The 22964-nt window shown below is 36.0% G+C and overlaps 1 protein-coding gene across 3 annotated transcripts in view; it reads right to left on the minus strand.

Moving 5' to 3' along the window:
- TTC27 (tetratricopeptide repeat domain 27) overlaps positions 1–22964 on the minus strand; it is a 184685-nt gene that overhangs the window by 114036 nt on the left and 47685 nt on the right. For all 3 annotated transcript variants that reach the window (XM_079941111.1, XM_079941112.1, XM_079941113.1), the window contains exons 8-9: positions 18205–18317; positions 13902–13968 (exon numbers count right to left, since the gene is read on the minus strand). In XM_079941111.1, the coding sequence (XP_079797237.1) occupies positions 13902–13968; positions 18205–18317 (180 nt within the window). The remainder of the gene's footprint in view (positions 1–13901; positions 13969–18204; positions 18318–22964) is intronic.

The raw sequence follows: 22964 nt of genomic DNA on the forward strand, positions 1-22964 counted from the left end.
ACCAGGAAGAAATAGAAAGTATAAACAGATCAATCACAAGCACTGAAATTGAGACTGTGATTAAAAAGCTTCCAACAAACAAAATCCCAGGACCAGATGGTTTCACAGGCGAATTTTATCAAACATTTAGTGAAGAGCTAACACCTATCCTTCTCAAACTCTTCCAAAATATAGCAGAGGGAGGTTCACTCCCAAACCCATTCTACGAGGCCACCATCCCCCTGACGCCAAAACCAGACAAAGATGTAACAAGAAAAGAAAACTACAGGCCAATATCACTGATGAACACAGATGCAAAAATCCTCAACAAAATACTAGCAAACAGAATCCAACAGCACATTAAAAGGATCATACACCATGATCAAGTGGGGTTTATCCCAGGAATACAAGGATTCTTCAATACATCCAAATCAATGAATGTGATATACCATATTAACAAACTGAAGAATAAGAACCATATGATCATCTCAATAGATGCAGGAAAAACCTTTAGACAAAATTCAACACCCATTTATGATAAAAACCCTCCAGAAAATGGGCCTAGAGGGAATTTAACTCAACATAATAAAGGCCATATATGACAAACCCACAGCCAACATCCTCCTCAATGGTGAAATCTGATACCATTTCCACTAAGATCTGGAAAAACACAAGGTTGCCCACTCTCACCACTATTATTCAACATAGTGTTGGAAGTTTTAACCACAGCAATCACAGAAGAAATAAAAAGAATCCAAACCGGAAAAGAAGAAGTAAAGCTGTCACTGTTTGCAGATGACATGATACTATACATAGAGAATCCTAAAGATGCTACCAGAAAACTACTAGAGCTAATCAATGAATTTGGTAAAGTAGTGGGATACAAAATTAATGCACAGAAGTCTCTTGCATTCCTATACACTAAAGATGAAAAATATGAAAGAGAAATTAAGGAAACACTCCCATTTACCATTGCAACAAAAATAATAAAATACCTAGGAATAAACCTACCTAAAGAGACAGAAGACCTGTATGCAGAAAACTATAAGACATGGAAGAAAGAAATTAAAGATGATACCAACAGATGGAGAGATATACCATGTTCTTGGATTGGTAGAATCAACATTGTGAAAACGATTATACTACCCAAAGCAATCTACAGATTCAATGCAATCTCTATTAAAAAATACCAGTGGCATTTTTCACAGAACTAAAACAAAAAATTTCACAATTTGTTTGGAAACACAAAAGACCCCGAATAGCCAAAGCAATCTTGAGAAAGAAGAACGGAGCAGGAGGAATCAGACTCCCTGACTTCAGACTATACTACAAAGCTACAGTAATCAAGACAGTATGGTACTGGCACAAAAACAGTAATATAGATCAATGGAACAGGACAGAAAGCCCAGAGATAAACCCACACACATATGGTCACCTTATTTTTGATAAAGGTGGGAAGAATATATAATGGAGAAAAGACAGCCTCTTCAATAAGTGGTGCTGGGAAAACTGGACAGGTACAGGTAAAAGAATGAAATTAGAACACTCCCTAATACCACACACAAAAATAAACTCAAAATGGATGAAAGACCTAAATGTAAGGCCAGACACTATCAAACACTTAGAGGAAAACATAGGCAGAACATTCTATGACACAAATCGCAGCAAGATCCTTTTTGACCTTCCTCCTAAAGAAATGGGAATAAAAACAAAAATTAAAAAATGGGACCTAATGAAACTCAAAAGCTTTTGCACAGCAAAGGAAACCATAAACAAGATGAAAAGACAACCCTCAGAATGGGAGAAAATATTTGCACATGAAGCAACTGACAAAGGATTAACCTCCAAAATTTACAAGCAGGTCATGCAGCTTAGTATCAAAAAAACAAACAACCCAATCCAAAAATGTGCAGAAGACCAAATAGACAAGATATACAGATTGCCAACAAACACGTGACAGGATGCTCAACATCACTAATCATTAGAGAAATGCAAATCAAAACTATAATGAGATATCATCTCACACTGGTGAGAATGGCCATCATCCAAAAATCTACAAACAATAAATGCTGGAGAGGGTGTGGAGAAAAGGGAACACTCTTGCACTGTTGCTGGGAATGTAAATTGATACAGCCACTATGGAGAACAGTATGGAGGTTCCATAAAAAACTAAAAATAGAACTGCCATACGACCCAGCAATCCCAGTACTGGGCATATACCCTGAGAAAACCATAATTCAAAAAGAATCATGTATCACAATGTTCACTGCAGCTCTATTAACAATATCAGGACATGGAAACAACTTAAGTGTCCATCGACAGATGAATGGATAAAGAAGATGTGGCACATAGATAGAATGGAATATTACTCAGCCATAAAAAGAAACGAAATAGAGTTATTTGTAGTGAGGTGGATGGACCTAGAGTCTGTCATACAGAGTGAAGTAAGTCAGAAAGAGAAAAATAAATACCATATGCTAACACATATATATGGAATCTTAAAAAAAAAAAAAAAGGTCATGAAGAACCTAGGGGCAGGATGGGAATAAAGATGCAGACCTACTAGAGAATGGACTTGAGGAAATGGGGAGGGAGGGGGAAGGGTAAGCTGGGACAAAGTGAGAGATTGGCATGGACATACATACAATACCAAACGTAAAACAAATAGCTAGTGGGAAGCAGCCGCATAGCACAGGGAGATCAGCTCCGTGCTTTGTGTCCACCTAGAGAGGTGGGATAGGGAGGGTGGAAGGGAGACACAAGAGGGAGGCGATAGGGGGATGTATGTACATGTATAGGTGATTCACTTTGTTATAAAGCAGAAACTAACACACCACTGTAAAGCAATTATAGTCCAATTAAGATGTTAAAAAAATAAAAGAAAGAAAAAAAGAAATTTGGTGTTTTCAACTAGCAGCAATTTGAGAATTAGGACAATTGCTACAGAACACTGTGCCTATTGCAACCATATACTTGTATGTGAAATGGAATTTCCACCATTTTCACATACTAGGGCAGAGGCCAGAAACCCCCTAAAAGTAAGTGGTAACATTTGTGTGTCTCTTTTTAAGGAAAGTTCTCTCATATCTCAAATCTCATTAACCAGAACTGCTGAAAGGTTACTCACTGAGTCAGTAGGTTTCTACAAGTGTATCATTTTTCATACACACTTTAACATTTCTATTGTTGTTGTGAAAGTTGAAATAAACTCTTTTATTTATAGTTAGAATATTTTATAAGTTAAAGAATCAATCCACTTCAGCAATTGTTGATAAGGAGTGTAACAAGATACCTTGAGAGCAAAAGGGAGACAGTTCTGCACGCCTCAGTAGGAGTTTCTCACTAAACTATGCCACCTGAGCTGATGCTTGGGCTCAGACCAGAAAGGGAGCTGTAATCATCTGTTGATGACATCTGAGGAAATGCCAGTAACTACTTGAAAAAGTCAGTGAATACCACTTTAACTTACATTAAAAAGTAAATTTTAATATTATGACACACTATACAGAAGGCATTATTTTACTTAGCTAACAATTTCCCACCATATGCAACATTACCCTCATTTCCAGATAAGTAGCCAAGAAAATTATGTACCACCATCAAAGAGGATCTGGAGTGTTGTTTCTATTAAAAACAAATTTCCTTTCATTCTTATCATTATACATTTCAAATACTCTTCTTCCAGAGGTCACTAGGACCCTTTACATGACAGACAGCCAGTCTGCTCCTTTAAATATGAAGGAACTTTCACATAGTTGCTTTTTCTACACATAAATCAAGGCAACTCAGAGCTCTCCTGTGGATGCATAGTTGTTTGGCTACACTAAAGGCAAATCAAACAACGCCAACCCAGGTCAGGCTGACCTTATAAAAGTAAGGAACAAAGAAATATTATAAAAAAAACAAAACTATTCCCCCTTCTTAACAAACTGTTTAAAAGAGCATTCGTTGTTAAAATCAGTACCAAATAACTTTAAATTCCAAATGTAGTCTATAAATCATTCCCAGTAGAACAGCAGTCCAAATGCCCTGTCCTTGCTCTCTAGACCATTTAAAATCTGTCTCAAAGCTATTTTTCCCCAAGTCTTACTACTGCCTTAAACAAACCTTCCAACACAGCCAAATGAACCCAGTGCAGCTCACACATGGCCATCTCCTTGCCTTTGCTGGTGTTATCACTCCATCTAGATCCCATCTGTCTTTCAAGGCCCCTCTAATCCTCCCTTAGTGAACAAAGCCTTCTTTGACTGCTCTGTTCTAAATATTTTCTTCTTTTCTAAGCAGTTAGGGGATTTATTTATCTGTGCTATCAATTTGTAGTTTAAATTGCCTGGTACTGCTAATTACATTTTCATAAGTTTATCTGATCTTGGCTAAATTAAAAATTCCATGAAGGCAAGTCTTATGTTTTATACCTTTATTTCTTCCACAGTATCTAGCAGCATGCTTGGCAAATCCTGAGATTCTGGATCTCCTGCTATTACAACGCGTTCAAAGTTCTTTTCTCCAGTCTGCAAATTTTCACATAGAAAGCAGACACCAGAGAGATCAAGCTGATGGTCATTTGGTTGCCTCAAAAAAGAAAGATCTCCTGCATTCTGGAGATGCCAGTTCGTCAGTACCAGATGCACCTTTCACATGGTCATGAAAAGCAGACCTATTTAAAGCATACAAATTATTTTTGAACTGGATTTTTCATCCTTTAACACCATGTGAATTCATAATGTCAAAAGGCCTAACACCTGTAGTTTCAATGATGGCCAAAAGCCGAAGCACAAAGCCATGAGTCTGAGTAAGACTCCTCAGTATCAAATGTATCAACATCTTAGCTATAAGCCCCATATATTTCTCCTATCTGGGGACTGGAAGCTCCACTAAGGAGCTTTTCTTTCTTAAGGTTTTTTTCCTTCACCTTACATTAATGCTCTCCATTGTCACCAGCCTAATAAACAGCAAGATTCACTTTAAAAGTAAAATATACACAATGATGTCAGTGTCGTTTATTCCTTAAAATCGTTTATCAAATAACATTTAAATGATTTTGCTCTTGCCCAAAATGCTTTTCAGATTTTTTTATTATTTGATATACAAAGAAGATTAAAAGTAACTAAAATGCAAGTTATAAAGTATAATATAAGCACCTGTGAATCTGGGACTGGCTTTTTTGTTGTTGTTTTTGCCATACCTTGTGGCATGTGGGAATCTTACTTCTCCAACAAGGGATCGAACCCACGTCCCCTGCATTGGAAGTGTGGAGTCTCAACCACTGGACTGCCAGGGAAGTCCCTGGGACTGGTTTTTTAACCTATCATTACCTTTATAAAACTCATCCACGTTGTTACTTATAGCTATAGTTCATTTATTTTCACTTCACTGTTGTATAATATTTCATACTTGTGATATAAGATATCACAGTTTATTTATCCCTTCTCCTGTCAACAAACATTCAGGCTGTGTACAGTTTGTTTGCCATTACAAACACTGCTATTGTTAAACATTCTTATACACATCCACTGATGCACATGCATGAGTTTCTTAGGTGTACTTCTAAGACTGGAATTTCTAGTTATACACAACTTCTTGGTGTTTTTAGACATCTCTCTGACGTGGATAAACATGGATTACATTATTTTTTAATTCTGCTTTTTAATTTCAAGTTATTTCTAGAAGTTACATTTTCTCTCCCAAATCATGAACATCTAATAACTAACATAAGTTGCTAGGTTATCTTTGTGATTATACCCTATATTTCTGTAAACGTTTCACACATAGCTGTTATGCATTATGAATGAGAAAACTGCAATTCATCCTTTAATCTGTTGTTTGTTGACTCTCAACCACAGTGGCTTACCTTCTCTTCTGTTTATTGATCTTTAATTATGAGCTCACTGCTCAATTTTTAAGTTGGGTTTAGGAGATGTTTTCCTCTAGACAGACTGGTTTCTGCTGCCACAGCCAAGCAACACCATGCAGTCACGATCACTTCAGACTTGCTTGCTTCAGTCTTAGCTCAGTGGAAAGTTCTGAAAGTGCTATTACTTCAGGTAACTCCATCCGAGGCCTCCGCTCCCTGCCTCTCATTGCTGGCCCTGACCCCAGCTGCTGACGTCTCTGAGTGTCTATGCACATATGTACGTGTTTAAATCAGGTCTGAAGACTCCTTAGACACCTTTTCTACCTCTTGTGAGATTAGCAGTGTCTTAACACCGTGAAAGCCTCTGCTCTCTGGTCCAGGAGTCCCCCTTCTTCCTTTTATTTTAAGCCACGTCTTTAAATTTCGTAGCTCCTCCCTATTTCCTTTGCTGCTAAAGACAATATGGGGCAAGACAAGGTTGAAACCCAGTAAGAGACACAGGGAGACCGACCGAAGTTTAAAGGTAGCCTGAATATGTTCCAGAGAGTCTGTGTATATCTTCAACCCCAAATAAGGATGGTTATCTAGCAATGAGGCAATAATGGACCTTGCTCATTCTCCATATAGTTTTGTGCCAGAGGTCTTTCAACTTTTTATTTTCAAATTTATTTTCTTCTTCAGAAGAGTTTTGAGAATAATACAAAGAATTCCCATACACCCTTCACCCAAGTGTTAACATTTTGCCACACAACCAATAGTCTGATCTGCAGGCCCAATACCGATTCTACTAAAGATGGCATTTACAGATTTAAAATAATTAAATTCTACTAATTAACTACTTTTATGTCCATTAACACAAGAAGTTACCTGAAATCATATATTAGTACCTCACTTTATTTTATTGTATACACAAGTTTCCTGCCCTGTGCACTCCTAAGCATTACATTCATCCTAACTATCTTTCTATTTGTTGTTTCTGTTGACTCTCAATCATGAGAGGGAAAAAATTCAATTCAATAAACATTTTAATATCGACAACCTGGGTTGGATGCTAAGGGTCAAAGGGACCCCCAACTGGAGATCTATACAGTATATCCATCCACTCAATTTTAGGGTTTCTTTTGAACACAAGTTTCCAAAAATATTTGGGTAAAACTAGCTTGATTTTGCCTTGAAAAAGAAGTAAGCTTCATACTGAATGTGAACACTGAGCAATTTCCCATCGGGAATTTGTTCTTCTCCTTCTACATTCTTTCCATTTAACACTTTAGGTAGGTTGAGTATTTCTGGTGTACTTCATAAGTTGATGATAAGGACTAATCTACACGGAAACCGAAATCTACTTTGACAAACTAATCCATCTTAAATATTACAGCTCTAAATAACATACATGCATTTTCCCTTTTAGTTATTCTTAGTGACTTTAATGAAGTATATGATAGGTACAATAAAATAAACCCATATTTAGTATAGTGTTTGATCTGTGTCGACAAATGTATACACCACAAACATCAAGATATACAAAATTTCTATCAGCCACAAAAATCCCCTGGTTTCCTTGCACCTCTTTGCAATCAATCTGTGATCTATTTTCTGTGATTATGATTTAGTTTTGCCTATTCTAGAACTCTAATGAAATGGAATCATACAATCTGGCTTCTTTAACTCAAAATCATGTTTTTCAGATTTCATCCACATTGTTGCATGTATCAATACTTCCTTTTATTGCTGAGTATTATTTCTTTAGATGGATATGCTGCAATTTATCATTTCCTTGTTGATGGACATTTGCACTGTTTCCAGTTTTAAGCTATTATGCATTAAACAACTATGAACATTTGTGTAGTCTTTGTGGAGCCACATACTTTCATTTCACATAGACAAATACCTAGAGGTGGGATTGATGATTAACTGTATGAGAAAATGCCAAACTGTGTTCCAAAGTGGTTGTGCCATTTTATGTCACATTACATTTACAATGTATGAGAATTCCAACTACTCTGTATGGTAATATACCTTTTAAGTGGTGTATAGTGGTATATTGTTGCGGTTTTAATTTGCATTTTCCCAATGACTAGTGATATTAACAATCTTTCGTTCTCTTAATGGTCATTCATATAACCTAATGTCATCAGGTAGTTTATTTTGTTTGTTTTTTTGTATTTTGTCCATAGTTTGTAATTTTTATCTGCAGACAGATGGGTCCAAAGAGTTTACTTGGCCATCACAGAAGCAAAAGTATTCCAAATAAATTTTAGAATCATCTTGTCAATTTCTGCAAAAATAGAAAAGAGAAGGGGGTTCTCCTGGATTCCAATTGCTACTGGATTTAAATTATAGCTCAATTTTGGGAGAACTGTCAACTCAATATTAAGCCTTCCAATCCATGAACATGGTAAGTCTCTCCATTTATTCAGATCTTCAATTTCTTAAAGCAATATTTGTCATTTTCAGTGTACGGGTCTTACACTTTAGTCAAATTCATCACTAAACATTTGGTGTTTTTATGCTATTGTAAGTAGTTTTAAAATTACTTTCCCAATTATTCACTGCTAGTATATATAAACATAACTGACTTTTTTATATTGACCTTGTATTTGTATTCTCAGACCTTGCTTATTAGTTCTAGTAGCTTTCATGTCTATTCTTTATAGAGTTTCCCTATGTAACGAATTGTGCTATGTATGCAAAACGATAATCTTATATCTTCCTTTCCAATCTGCACTCCCTTTGTATCTTCTTAATGTTTTATTGCACTAGCTGGGATTTCCAGTTCAATGAAGAATAGAAGTGCCACTTTCCTGATCTTAGAGGAAAAACTAGTTTTTCATCAATAATGATTTTAACTCTGATTTTTCATAGATACCCTTTATCAGGTTGATATTCTCTTCTATTCATAGTTTACTAAGTTTTTACAATGAAAGAGTGTTGAATTTTTTCAAATGCTAAAATAAATAAATATAATGAGATAATCATTCAGCTTTTCTCCTTTACTACATTATAAGATGAATTGCAATGACTGTTTAATGTTAAACCAATTTTGCATTCCTGAGATAAACACTTATTTGATCATAACTTACTATCCTTTTTATATACTGCTGTTTCATATATTTATTTTGCCCCAGATTTGTGGCTGTTTACAATGAGAGTTCAAATGCAGTACCAGTTACTCAAACATGGCTAGAAATAGACCCACAAATAAGCATTAACCTTAAGCCATGGTTAACTGTGAAGAAAGAAATCTAGCAGTTACCAAAGTAGATGATGGTAAGAAAAGAGCCATGTAAGATCCCACAAATCCTATTACTCATTATTCTTTCTCTATTCTTGAAGTAAGATATATACAAGTAACCTAGTTCAACTCCAATCAAAAAAAAAAATTTTAAGCCTCTGTTTAATAACAGTTAACCCACAAATGGAACAAAACATAACCATCTCCTGCTTCTTTAAAAGTTACCAAGTTATGACCCAGATATAGCTACAAGGCTCATGATCCGAATGCCTGTTAAATTAAAATGCATGAGTAACATCTGGGGAGACAAGTATTCAAACCAGAAAGAAAATCAAAATCCTGGGTTATCCTGCTTAATATAGACATGTCAACATGTAATGCGAAGTATCGTGACTATCTCACAGTTATATTGCCTATCTTAAAAAATTAAAATTAAGAAATAAGTATGCCCTAGAAGAAAAAAAGGTATAATTTTTCTCTTCAAAAATGGTTAGCAAACTATTTTAATTCCATAGTTAAGTATTTATTAAGTAGCCTTAAAATTTTTTAATAGCAAAAAGAGAAAATACATACAATATAATGTGTAACTTTCAAAGGTCTTTTTCCATTTTTCATTTGCAGAGACCTTGGGGCTTCAGGCAGACAGTGAGAAGGCAGGCTGCCAGTACCAATTCACACTTAAGCAGAACTTTTGCCAATGAAAACTGAAACACCTGTATGAATTAACTAAATTGTTCCCATTTTCAACAATGAAAGGAAATTAAAGGCATTACTGAATGTCACTGACTTGGCTCATCTGAAAGGAAATAACGTAGACAACACAGCTAATTTTAAATTATCAAGCCGACACAACATAAATGACTCTCTAGAACAATGTGGGTTATTTTTACTATGACTCATTCAGTTTTCCTGAAATGTGAGGAAAGAATATCTCAGGAAGAGCATTACATAATAACAATATTAAAAAGGTAAAGTATTCTTCTTGGGAAAATCTTCTGCCATTGCTGAATTAAAACTTTTTCCCAACGTATCTCACATATATTTCAACATGCTACACCAACCTGGAAACCGTGGCAAAAATTCTTCCAAAAAAGAGATTTCACCATTATTTTAGTAAACTTTAGGATAGCACATGAAAACTGAACAAAATTCAGGACCAATAAGCCATTCATTTGTTCAGTAAGTATAAATCAAATGTTCAATAACTGTCATTCCTGTCCCTCCAAGTGCTCACAATACTCTGGTAGGGGACTGAGATTTCTACAGGACTTGCTCTTCTATCAACAGAGGAAGACACCTCACAGCCTCAAGAGTTCACAACTCCAGACCCCGGCCACCACGCCACAGCCATAGCATGGAAACGTATGCTCAGGAAGGAAGAGGATGCTGCTTCTTTCCTCTCTACTCCCTTCTCTTCCACATCTACAGCCAATTCCAAACCGGCCTTATCCAGTTAGGAAGTCCTATTCCTTGAAAACAGTAGCACGCTCCTACAAACCAGCAACCAGATAAGCTGACTCATTCCTGAATGCTACAGGGGCACCAGGCTCTATCTACCCACTCTGAAGTATTTTCACATACCTTCTGTAATTTGATCCTCAAAACAAGTTTTCAGTGCCGAGGGAGGGACACATCACTCCTTCCCTCATTTCACTGAAGAGGAAGATGAAATAAGTGGTTATCCTAAGGATACACTAGGTAGTACGCTGGGTGGTAGTACTACCTATATTATGGAACTAAGTGGAGCAATGCAGCACCTTGCTGCAGGACAGAAATAAATCCTGTTTCTGGTTCTAGTGTACTTCATTCATTCCTGCATTTTGCATACTTTTCTTGAGCAACAACTGTGAGTAAAGCATTGAAGCACTGCAGTAGGCCTTGTAGAAGACCCAGAGAAGAACAGAGACCAGTGCCTAAAACTGGAAGTTTATAGCCTTATGGGGAAGATAAGACGTACACATAAATAATTACAATACTGTAAGCCCAAATATGATCCTTGTTAAAAGAGAGTTCAGAAGCAGGGTAGCACTTAAAAGTGGTCCCTCTTGTCTCAAACACTCCTCTGGAGTTATATAGGATATAAATAAAGGATATTTATGTCCAGGACATACAGTTATATAGGATATAAATTTTAGTGAAATTCTTCATTGAAACCAGGAGCCACTTCTAATTCACCTTATTACCCACTTCAGAATCATGCACAAAGAAGGGATAAGAGGAAGGACTGAATGACAAAAGGAAGAGCTGATTTGGGTTTTTCTGGTGCATTCCGTATGCTTCCTTTGGGATAAGAAATGGAATGCTTGGGGCTCCTCAAAGCCCTCCTCACTATAAGTTCCTTGCCTTACTTCTTACCAATTAAACATTTACTTGGCATTAACAAACTCATCTCTTTAGAAGAGTTAGGCCTGGCACTATAAAGCACTGTCACTGAACAGCTTTCCTCGAAAAAGAGATCAGTCCTCAGGTCAGTGCTGACTTGGAAGAGAGCTGGAGGAGGAGAGCAGAAAACTTATGTATTATAAAGCCCTGGGGGGAAAGTATGAAACCTGTTTATGACCTTCATTGCAAGTTAGGAGGGCTGAATCACCTACCATCACAGGTTACCAGAATTAATTACTTCAGAAGTACCTCACTGTGTAGAGGAACAAGAACAGGAAAAGAAGAAAGAAAGAGAGAGAGAAAGAGAAAAGAATCAGAAAAGAAATAAGAAAAGGTTAAAGAAAAGAATACACCCCACCCACAAAAAACACTAAAAAAAAAGTTAACTGCTTGAATGTAAATAGAGTGTTTTAATGTCATTTCAGGATAACTGTGGATAATCTACATTCCACAATAATCTGTTTATGCAGCCAATCCCAAGAAGGCGTTACTGCTGACCACTGTCCCCATGAGAGGACAGCAGGAACACTTCCTATCATATGCTGCATCCTGTTTAGCTCAGTCATCAGAAGAAACACAAGCATCCTGGTCATCATTTATCATCTAGATACTAGGTGACTGTCCCCATCCAGCTCTGTACTTCCCTACACTGACTCAAGCTCCCCATCATTCCAGACCCTCCATGTCCTTTCCTGTGCCTCACATCAGGAAGATCCATGTTCAACATCACCTTCCCATTGAGATCTTCCCCCACCTTCTTGTCTAAAACAGCCATCCCCGGGCTTCCCTGGTGGCGCAGTGGTTGAGAGTCCGCCTGCCGATGAAGGGGACACAGGTTCATGCCCCGGTCCGGGAAGATCCCACAGGCTCTGCGTGTCCGGAGCCTGTGCTCCGCAACGGGAGAGGCCACAGCAGTGAGAGGCCCACGTACCACAAATAAATAAATAAATAAATTAAATAAAACAGCCATCCCCAACCCATTCTTATTCCCTTATACTGTTTTATATTTACACTGAGCACTTCTATTAAATATCTATTTATTTTTTTGTCTACTGTGTTATTTCCCTCACAAGAGTGTAAACTGATGTAAACTCCAAGAGGGAAAAGACTGTTTACTGCTGTATCTCCAATAACCAGCACAATGCCTGGTAGATATTAAGTATTCAATTGATATTAGCTGAATGAATAAATGGGAGGTACGTAACAATTTTTAAAATATATCTTTTAAAAAATGTTTAACACTTTACTTGTCAAATTCCCTATAGCATATGTAATGACTAATTAGGGACATTCTACATAGTTACCTAAACACTCATATTCTATAATGAAAAACAGCAGATTTCTAAGAATACTTAAGTGAGAAAATAAAACAGGCACCCAGAGGACTCAGAAGATTAACATCCAACTAGTTCCAAAACTGTATGTAGAAAATAGTAACTTGCAAAATTTATTTTACAGTACAAAGTAAGCTAGCTTTCCTTTCTACCAGATAAAAGTGCTTAATTTTTGCCTTATCTGAAAAATAACAAAAGAAGAAAACACCAGAATTCTAACTTGATCCCTAACTATGATAATAAAAATGTCTTTGAAAAAATGATGTATCTTAAGCAACTTGTGTTCATTAAAGACGTGTGTATCTTCTTCTTATCCATAAAGCTAAAAAGATACTGACTGACCTCTTGCTCTCCGACCTTCCTCTTCTAGAAAAGCCTTCTTTGATCATGAATCCTCAAACATCGATTACTCTATTTTTCCTTTTCACTGCCATTCTTCTCTGTGGTCTTCATCTATCAACTTTATTTTCTTACACCCCATTCCCTCAATTATTTGTAGTGAGGTGACTACCCAGCTATTCCACTGAAACCGTCATAGAGATAAGCAACGTAAAACATCAAAGCCTCAGCCTTTCCTCCAGACTGCTCTCCACTGCTGAACGCTGACAAGTACCCCTGGCTCTTGACACTGCCTCCTGCCTCAGCCTCCAAAACACATTCCCTCTGCTGGTTCTCCTCCTCGCTATCTGAAGTCCTCTTTCTCATCACATCCGTGTCGCATCACCTTCAATCTGAGATGAAAGAGTTGCCCACTATACTGGCTTTGGAGTAAAGGTTCAAACTCTTGCTCTGTCACTTCATTTATTCATTCAACAAGTATTTATTGAGCACCTATTATATGTGAGATACTGGACTAGGCCCTGGGATCAAACAAAGAGCAAGAAATATTTGGTCACCGCCCCCAAATCTAAGCAAGTGCGAAGAAGAATGCTTATGTCTAAATCAGCAGCAAGATATATGCAGCTTGGAAACTAAAATGATGAGCTTTTTCCCCCTCAATTTCCTTAGGTGGCAGTGTTTCATCATGAGCAATCTGAGGCAAGAATATACCAGAGGCAAAATAATTTACAAGGAAAAAAAGAAAAAAAAAAGAAATGGAAAGGAAAAAGACATTACTCACGGATGTAAATGCCAGCAGCTCCTCTTCAGTTAACTTATGCACTGGGTTATTCTTTTGGAGATTTGTGCTTTACATTGAAAAAAAAAAAGCAAATTAATTCCAGAATGCATGTCATAATGAATGAAATATAATTTTTAAAAAGCAAGTAAATTATATCTACATATTTGAAAGCACATATTTTAATATTACTGCATTATATAGAAATGTAGAGATGAGTGTGCCAAAGATAAGTACAAAAAGTAATAAAATGCTGAGAAATGAAATGTGGTTGGTGCACAAAATATCAACACAATTTATTTTATAAGAAAAAAATGAAATCCAATCTGTGTCACTCCACAAAGAAAATGAAAAGCATATAGCAACAATTCCTATTTATCAAACTCATACAAAAAAAAATTTAGTATCACCATGAGACAGGCAAAAATTAAGAAGTTGTCAAAGAGGCAGATGATTTGATTGGATAATTTTGGAAAACAATTTAGCATTATCTTGTAAAGTGAACATTCATATATCCTAATCTCAGTAATTCCAGCCTAGGTATAGAGCTGAGAGAAATTCTTCAACAGGTGTACCAGGAATCATACACACGAATATCCATAGTAATATTGTGTGTAATAGGAAAAATCTGTTAACAATCCAGATGTCCAAAAAAGAAACCAATAAATTGTAAAATATTCACCCAATGGAATGTTATACGGGAAAGTAAATTTCAGCTATGTATAACAACATGGATGAGGCACAGAAAGACACTAGTGAGAGAAAAAAGCAAATCACAGAAAACTACATACAGTAAGATAGCGCTTTTATAAAGCGCGAAAACAAACAAAATGAAGCAACTGACTTAGAGATATAAAAGATGTTAATAAATATATTTTTTGAAAAGGCAAGAAAAAGACAAAATTCAGGACAGTGATTACCTTTTAAAGAGAGGCAGGAAGATGAGATGGGAAAGAAGCACACAGACTGAGCAGGTGGTATTTGCAATCTTCTAGTTTTTAAATTGGGTGGTGGGTTCAGTTTATTATATTATATAACTTATATTTATATATTACATAAGTTATTTTGTATGCAAATATTACTTGTATTAAGAATGAAAAGAAAATGCCACCTCACAAAATAGTACCACTTCCTCATAATTTTCCATACTGTTGGAGGATTTTATAATGAGCATAAAATGTTTACATAATAATTGTTAAATGAACATACTGTTGGTAAAAAAAAAATAAATGAATGGAAGGAAGGAATTATAAAATCATTTTATGTTGTACACCTGAAATTAATACAATGTTATGTCTCAAATTTACCTCATTTGAAAACATACACACACACAATACACACATACATACTTAGACATTTCTAGTTTGCACAAAGGGATTATGTTATCAGTTGGCAAGATGATCCAAATAACCCCTAAGGTCCTTTCGGTTCTAATACTATGACTCTGATAAGTGAACAAAAAAACAAAAGTCATTCTAAAATAAGAACCTCAACCAAAATGGATGAAAATTCACCCCTCACATACAAAATTCCAATCTTAACTTCACTGCATAAAGTATATAGATAAAGTTGAAATGCTACAGGCTCATTACAAGTAATTATGATACAGTAACTGAATCAGGCCACCACTCTTCACTGTAACTTACTAACTTAGGCTTAGAATATATTACTCTGCATATCTGAAAATCAGACTACTAATTCAAAAGCAATTACCCTTCTCACTCCAGTTGTCTGAATTACTGAAGGATTGCTGTATTTTAAGGAATTTCTCCCACAGTTACTTTACATAAAGGCAATCAGGTACATTGATGTATGAGACACGTGGCCTCCAGGTAAAATCAAATTCAAGCAGGAGGCCAGTGAAGCAAAGGAGTTGAAGAAAAGGAGCATGAAGCTGGCCCCACAGTTTGGTCAATCCACCATCTATATGAATTCCCCCTATATCTCCTTTCCAAAGAACCCAGCCCATCGCAATGTCCAAATCACCTCTTCACAGGGGTTAGTGGCCACGGAGGTCACACAGAGATCCGACAGTATAATAAAATCACGACCCCCACATGCAAATCATCAATTCACGGATGTTCCAACCCAGGGGTTTATAAAGTGTATCAGATGCCCCAAGATTCAGAATATAATCAAGTAGTTTCTACCAAACAATGAAGATTTAAATTGCCCATGAAATCCATTCAGCACTTTTAATTGTTCTATATATTGAGATTCTACCAAGATCATATTTGGGGGAAAAAAAGTATTTGCAGACAAGCATTTTCTTGGTTTTTCAGTCCTCTCTCAACTGTGAAGTCAAACTCAATAAAGCTAAAGCACAACTGAGAGAAGTCTGGGAATATATATATTGGGTTTGATTTAGTTTCCTGTTGAGTTGACAATTATGTTTGCCAAAATAATCTTTTAAGAAATAGCATAAAGGAAAACTCAGAATTTGGGTCCGTAAAACCTGGATTCAAGCCCTAAATGCTGTACTGTAATTCTGATTGAGTCATTTTGCCATGTAAACCCTGATTTCCCATCTGAAAAATGGAGAAAAACAACAACCTCTAGGACTGTTAGAACATTAATGAGGGATAGTGTGAAAGTACATGGTATAATTCCTAGCACATAACACTGCTTGTAAATGATTGCTGTTTATATTATTTATATATTAAGTATCATTATGAATTGAACAAATAATTCTTTGGCAGTAAGCATAAATTCTGTCACTGGAATAAAATAATGTGATAAGACAACTGATTTGGATTAGAAACAGAACTCTGCATGTGTGATTCTTTTTAATCAAACAAAAGGGGACTGTAGAACTGAATTTAACTTTTGTATAAATGAAAACCTACTGTTAGTGTAAAGGAGATAAAATGCTATGAGGTGAACACAGAAGGATAAGTTCTACTGAGCTAAAACACAAATTTTTTTATAAATGCTTCCTTTATTAAATTGCCTATTACTAATTTAACCAGTCTCAATATTATAACTTTGTGAAATAGCCTATTTTGAACATTACTAAATCTCCAGATGAGAAATGGGATATTTATATACTCTAAAAGACCATGTTAATAACAAAAGTTAAAAAAGAATAACTTTACATTGGAGAAGCCTGGCAGACCCCACTTTAATCATGTGATCAAAATAACATGGCCAGTAGAGGAACAAATCAAAATTGTTTTCTACCTGCTGGGATGCAATAAGAACCACAAAACCTCCATTTTCTGATACCCCTGATAATGATACAAAATGTGAAACTAATCCTTTTTTTTTTTTAAATCAGACAAATTCAAACTGAGAGTAAGCCTACAGAATAACTGGCTTATAAATTTTAGGTGTCAAGATCATGAAAGTCAAGCAAAAATGAAGAACTATTCCAGATTGATAGAAACTAAAGGGACATGACAACTAAATGTAACACATATGTTCTAGACTGGATCCTGTACTATAAAGGAGATTATTGGGACAACTGGCAAAACTTGAATGGGGTCTGAGTAGGAAGTGACAGTAAAGTATGAATGTTAAATTTCCTGATTTTGATAGCTGTATTATGGCTATGCACAAAAGCTCCCTTGTTTGTTGAAAACACACACTAAAGTATTCAGGGGTGATAGAATATCATGTCGGAAAATTATTCTCAAAAAAGTTATTTCCAATGCCTTGCCCTTGCCACTTTTTTCCAAATTTGAAATTATTTCAAAATAGAAAAATAAAATAAAATGAAAAACTATTTCTACCACACATAAGGTTCTCTTGTATTAAAAAAAAATTCTAGGGACCTCCCTAGAGGACTAGTGGTTAAGACTTCACCTTCCAATGCAGGGGGTGCGGGTTTGATCTCTGGTCGGGAAGTGAAGATCCCACATGCCTCGGGGCCAAAAAGACAAAACATAAAACAGAAGCAATATTGTAACAAATTTGATAAAGATTTTAAAAATGGTCCACATCAAAAAGTCTTTAAAAAATAAAATAAAAAAAAAATAATTCCATACTCTGAACGTAAATATCCTCAAAGGTCAAAACAGTCACCTATCCTAAATACTTCATTAAGAGTCTATTCCTAGCCAAGGTTAACCAAAGAAATTTTGTTTATGAAGAAAAGAGAAGGATAGGTATACCAACTTACAGGAGATTCCTGAGATTCCTCATTTCTAACTCTAATTGGCTGCCCAAGTATTCTTCATCTTCATAAGCCATGACAAGATTCTCTGTTCATCCACAACTCTGGGGGCCTGCTCGAACAAAGATTTCCCCAACACAAGAGAACCAATATGCCAGAAGTTTAAGGTAGCCAAGTAAGTCATTAACTCACCAGATTCCAAGGATAACAGCAAGCTCTTCAGCACACAGGTCAGGCATCTGAGACTGTTCACAATCTGCTAACTTTATCTCATTTAGAACAGTATCATCATTGAGCTCAATATTCTGGTGGAATACAAAAGAAACTACTTAGAACAAAAAATTAATTCTGATTCATTCAACAGACTATACACAACAGATTGCTGGGGGGATAACATCTTTTTGTTCAAGATTTTACAATGTCTATACATGGTCAATAGGCTGCTTCTTGTGAAACACATATTTGGAGACAATTTACTGTGCAGAAATGGAGGACACACATCTATACCTCAGGATGCACTGACAACATCAATAACAGGGAATGACTGCTATTGTTGATTCAGCCTAGTAGGCAAAAGCCCCTCTAAGACATCAGGATTCAAAACCAGATCTTTCTACTCTGATTCTAAATTATAATCTAAAACATCAACTGCCAACTCTGTTTCTCAATAGGATTTAGAATAGGCAAAACAATTTGAGAAAGGAATAAAACCTGAAGACTTAGAGAACTTGGTAGAGTACTTGATTTCAGAATTACTACAAAGCCAAGACAGTGTTGTACTAGCATGAAGACAGACATATAGATGAAAGGAATAGAATAAAGTCCAAAATTTTAGACCCATGTTGTATGGTCAATTGATTTTCAAAGGTGTCTAGGTGAGTCAAACAAAGGAAAGGTTTTTCAATAAATGATGTTAGAACAACTGTATATCCATTTGGGAAAAAATGACCCTCCGTCCTGATCTCACACCATACACAAAAATTAAATCAAAATTAATGAGAGACCTTACTGTAGAAGCTAACACTAAAAAACTTCTAGAAAAAAAAAATCATAGGAGAAAAGCTTTGCCACTTTGGGGTAGGCAGACAGTCCTTAATTAGGACACAAAATACTCAAACCATCACAGAAAAACTTAATAAACTGGACTTCAACAAATTAAAACTTCTGCTCTTTGAAAACATTGTTAAGAAAATGAAAAGCCAAGTTACAGACTCAGAGAACATATTCACAAAACAAATATCTGAAAAAAGGCTTGTATTCAGAATATGGAATTACAACTTAAGAAGAAGATAAACAACCCAACATAAAAATGGACAAAAGATTTGTACAGACACTTCACAAAAGTGTCTGTAAGCACATAAAAAGATCCTCAACAACAGTAGTCAAAAGGGAAATACCAATTAAAATCAGAATGAACTACTAGTACACACCCATTAGAATAGATAAAATTTAAAAGACTGACAATACTAATTGTTGACAAGGATCTGGAACAATTAGAACTTTCATACATTGCTGGTAGAAATGTAAAATGGTACAACCATAGAAAACAGTTTGCTAGTTTCTTATAATAAACATATTTACCATATGAGCTATCAGTTCCACTCCTATGTAGTTACCTATGAGAAACAAAAACATATGTCCACCCAAAAACATGTGTGTGTGTGTGTGTGTGTGTATATATAGATATAGATATATATGTATATAAATAAAAAAGTGTTCATAGCAGTTTTATCTGTAATAACCCTAAACTGGAAACAACCCAAATGTCTGTCAACAGGTAAACAGATTAAAAAGAAAAATTATGCTATATGCATTTAATAAAATTCTAATCAGAAACAAAAAGGAAGTACTGACACATGCAACTACGTAGATATATCTCAACTGCTGAGCAAAAGAGGCCAGATACAAAAGAGTACATACTGTAGGATTCCAGTCACATGAAATTCTAGAAAAGGCAAACTACCTGTAGCCACAGAAAGCAGATCAATGACTCTTTAGGGCCAGAGAGGATGGGGAATTAACTGCAAAGGGGCAGGATGGAACTTTCTAGGGTAATGAAATGTATCTTGACTGTAATGGTTGTGTGTATATATTTTTCAAATCTCAGCAAACTGTACAATTAAAAATTTTCTGTGTATAAGTTATATCTCAATAAAATGGATTTTTAAAAAAATTAATCATCAAAAAATAGTAAAATCACGATGAGAAACCACTACACACAACTCACCAGAATAGCAAAAAAATTTTACCAAGCACTGGCAAGGATGCAGAGCAGCTGGTGCTCTCATACACTGATGGTGGGAATGTGAAATAGTACAACCACTTTGGAAAACACTTTGGCAGTTTCTCAAGTTGAAAATACACTTACCACACAACCTAGCCCTTCCATTCCTCGGCATTTACCCCTGAGAATTAAAAACATATGTTCACACAAAGACTTACACATGAATGTTCCAAGCAGCTTTATTCATAACAGCCAAAAACTAAAAATTGCTGGATTGTCTACCAAGAGGTGAATGGATAAACACACTGTGGCTTACCCATACAATGAAATAACTCAGCAATAAACAGGAGCTAACTATTGGTATCAAAATATAGATGAACCTCAAAACATTATGCTAAGTGAAAGAAACCAGACACAGAAGAGTCATACTATATGATTCCATTTGTTTGAGATTCTAGGAAAAAACAGCTCTAATCTGTGACAGAAAGCAGACGAGTGGGAGGGAAAGTGATTGACTGCAAAGGAGTATGGATGGACTTCTTGGCCTAATGTAAATGGTTCTGTATTTTGATTACAGTGGTGATTACATGGGTCTACCTATTTGTCAAAACTCATCAAATTGGACACTTAAAATAAGTGCATTTTATTTTATGTAAATTATTCCTCAATAAACCTAATTTAAATTTTTTTCTAATTCAATAGAAGTAGTAGCTAAAACTAGGAAGACTTTAAACTGTAGGCCTAGCTCTATCTATAAGGTTTCGAGAAAAGAGAAAAGAGTACAACAACCTCCAACAACTGCTGACAGGAGAAACACACAACTTTAGGTGGCTATTCAGGCTCCACTGAAAAAGTGTCTCCTCCTCCCTGACCCGCACAACCTCAAAAGGCAGAGCTGGCAGGTGCACAGCGCACCCTGGTGGCCAACCATTTTCAATACAAGCCTTTCATATTTTTTTTTAGGAAGCTACTTATGTAATTCTAAATTTTCTAACAGCTACACTTTAAAAAGTAAAAAAAAAAAAATAAGTGATTTAACCTAATACATCAAAAATATTATCCTTGTAACATGTATCAACAGAAAATAATTAATTAGATACTATACACTCTTTCATACACAGCTTATGAAATCTAGTACATCTTTTACACTTACACTTCAGCACATCAAAGTTTGGACCAACCAATTTTCAAGTGATTAATAACCATATGTGGCTACCATATTGGACAGTGCAGCTCCAGAGTATCCAAATCTCTCACCTTTTCACATCCAGATAGGGTTGTATCAACCTGCTTTTAATATCCAGTGTTTGTGGAGCACCTTTATAGATCTAATCTGATCCCTTAAAAAAAGTGTGATGTGGGGACTTCCCTGGTGGTCCAGTGGTTAAGAATCCGCCGTCCAATGCAGGGTTCAATCTCTGTCTGGGGAACTAAGATCCCACATGCCGCGGGGCAACTAAGCCCGCGTGCCACAACAAGAAAGAAACCCGCGCACTGCAACCAAGAGCCCCCGTGCCGCAACTAAGACCCCACGTGCCGCAACTAAGACCCATCGCAGCCGAATAAATAAATATTTTTTTTTAAAAAGTGTGATGTGGGGAAGAACAAATGAGGAGGCTAAAAATACAATAACTTTCCCAGGTTCTCACCTCGGCTAGACAATAAAGATGTGACAGGGACCCAAGTCTCCACCTCCCAGCGAGGACTCCTTCCCCTCCAGCCCCCACAGAAGACCTGAGACAGGTCAGCCTTAACAACAAGGCATTATTTATTACTCTTCAGCTACAAACAGGTGATCAAAATAGTTTCAATCTTCATTCAAGATACTCTGCGTTCCTATTCAGCTCTTTTCGAAATTAAAACTGGTTGGCTGCACCACCTACTTGCCTATGTGTTCTACAAGCCACAAATTTAAAATACTGTTCTACTTTAGTCCCACTCCAACCTCATAACGTTCTACTGAATCAAAAATTTAGCTACAGTCTTTCAGACCTCCTAGTCAAGTGATGCTTATGATACTGTTATTGCTCACCCATCATAAATTTGTTTCTTCTTTTCATGCTGCCCTTGCTGTGTAATAAACGTTATATCTAGATAATCAAACTAAAGGCTGAAACTGCAAGAGTGTGGACTTTTGGACAGACTTTGTTTTTGCACATAACCTTGTACAATCCTGCAACAGAGGCCAGTCACAGATCTAGATTGTCCTGTATTATTGCATTTTTCTTGTTCTGAATATCCTTGACATTACAGCTGACAAAAATGAAAACTGATATCGCAGATCTGTTTTCTGAAACCTTTAAAGCTAAAATCACATGCAAGAACTGACTTTGCAACTACTCATATTGACACCCTTTCAATCTGTATGAACGCTTTGGGTTGTGTAGAAGCAGCAAATCAATGGGTGCCGTTTTATCTTTAGTTAAACACCATACTGGTGTATTCATTTACACCATCTTATATGTGACACACTGCTGTACAATGTGTAATTCTGTGATCTTTATTTCCCTTTGTATTCATTTTAAGCATCTTTATAAATTGCTGTATTGTGCTTAATGTAAAAAAAAAAGAGAAAAAGAAATTAGCACGTAATTTATCTCCAATTCATGGGACACACCATATTCAGCACTTAATGTATATTTCTTTTCAATGATGCTGATCACGTATGTGTTTGTGTTTTCTGTGAATATACAATTTTAATTTATTCTCCCTCCTCACACCGTGCCCT

The sequence above is a fragment of the Stenella coeruleoalba genome (assembly GCF_951394435.1).
Source record: "Stenella coeruleoalba genome assembly, chromosome: 13".
NCBI lineage: Eukaryota > Metazoa > Chordata > Mammalia > Artiodactyla > Delphinidae > Stenella > Stenella coeruleoalba.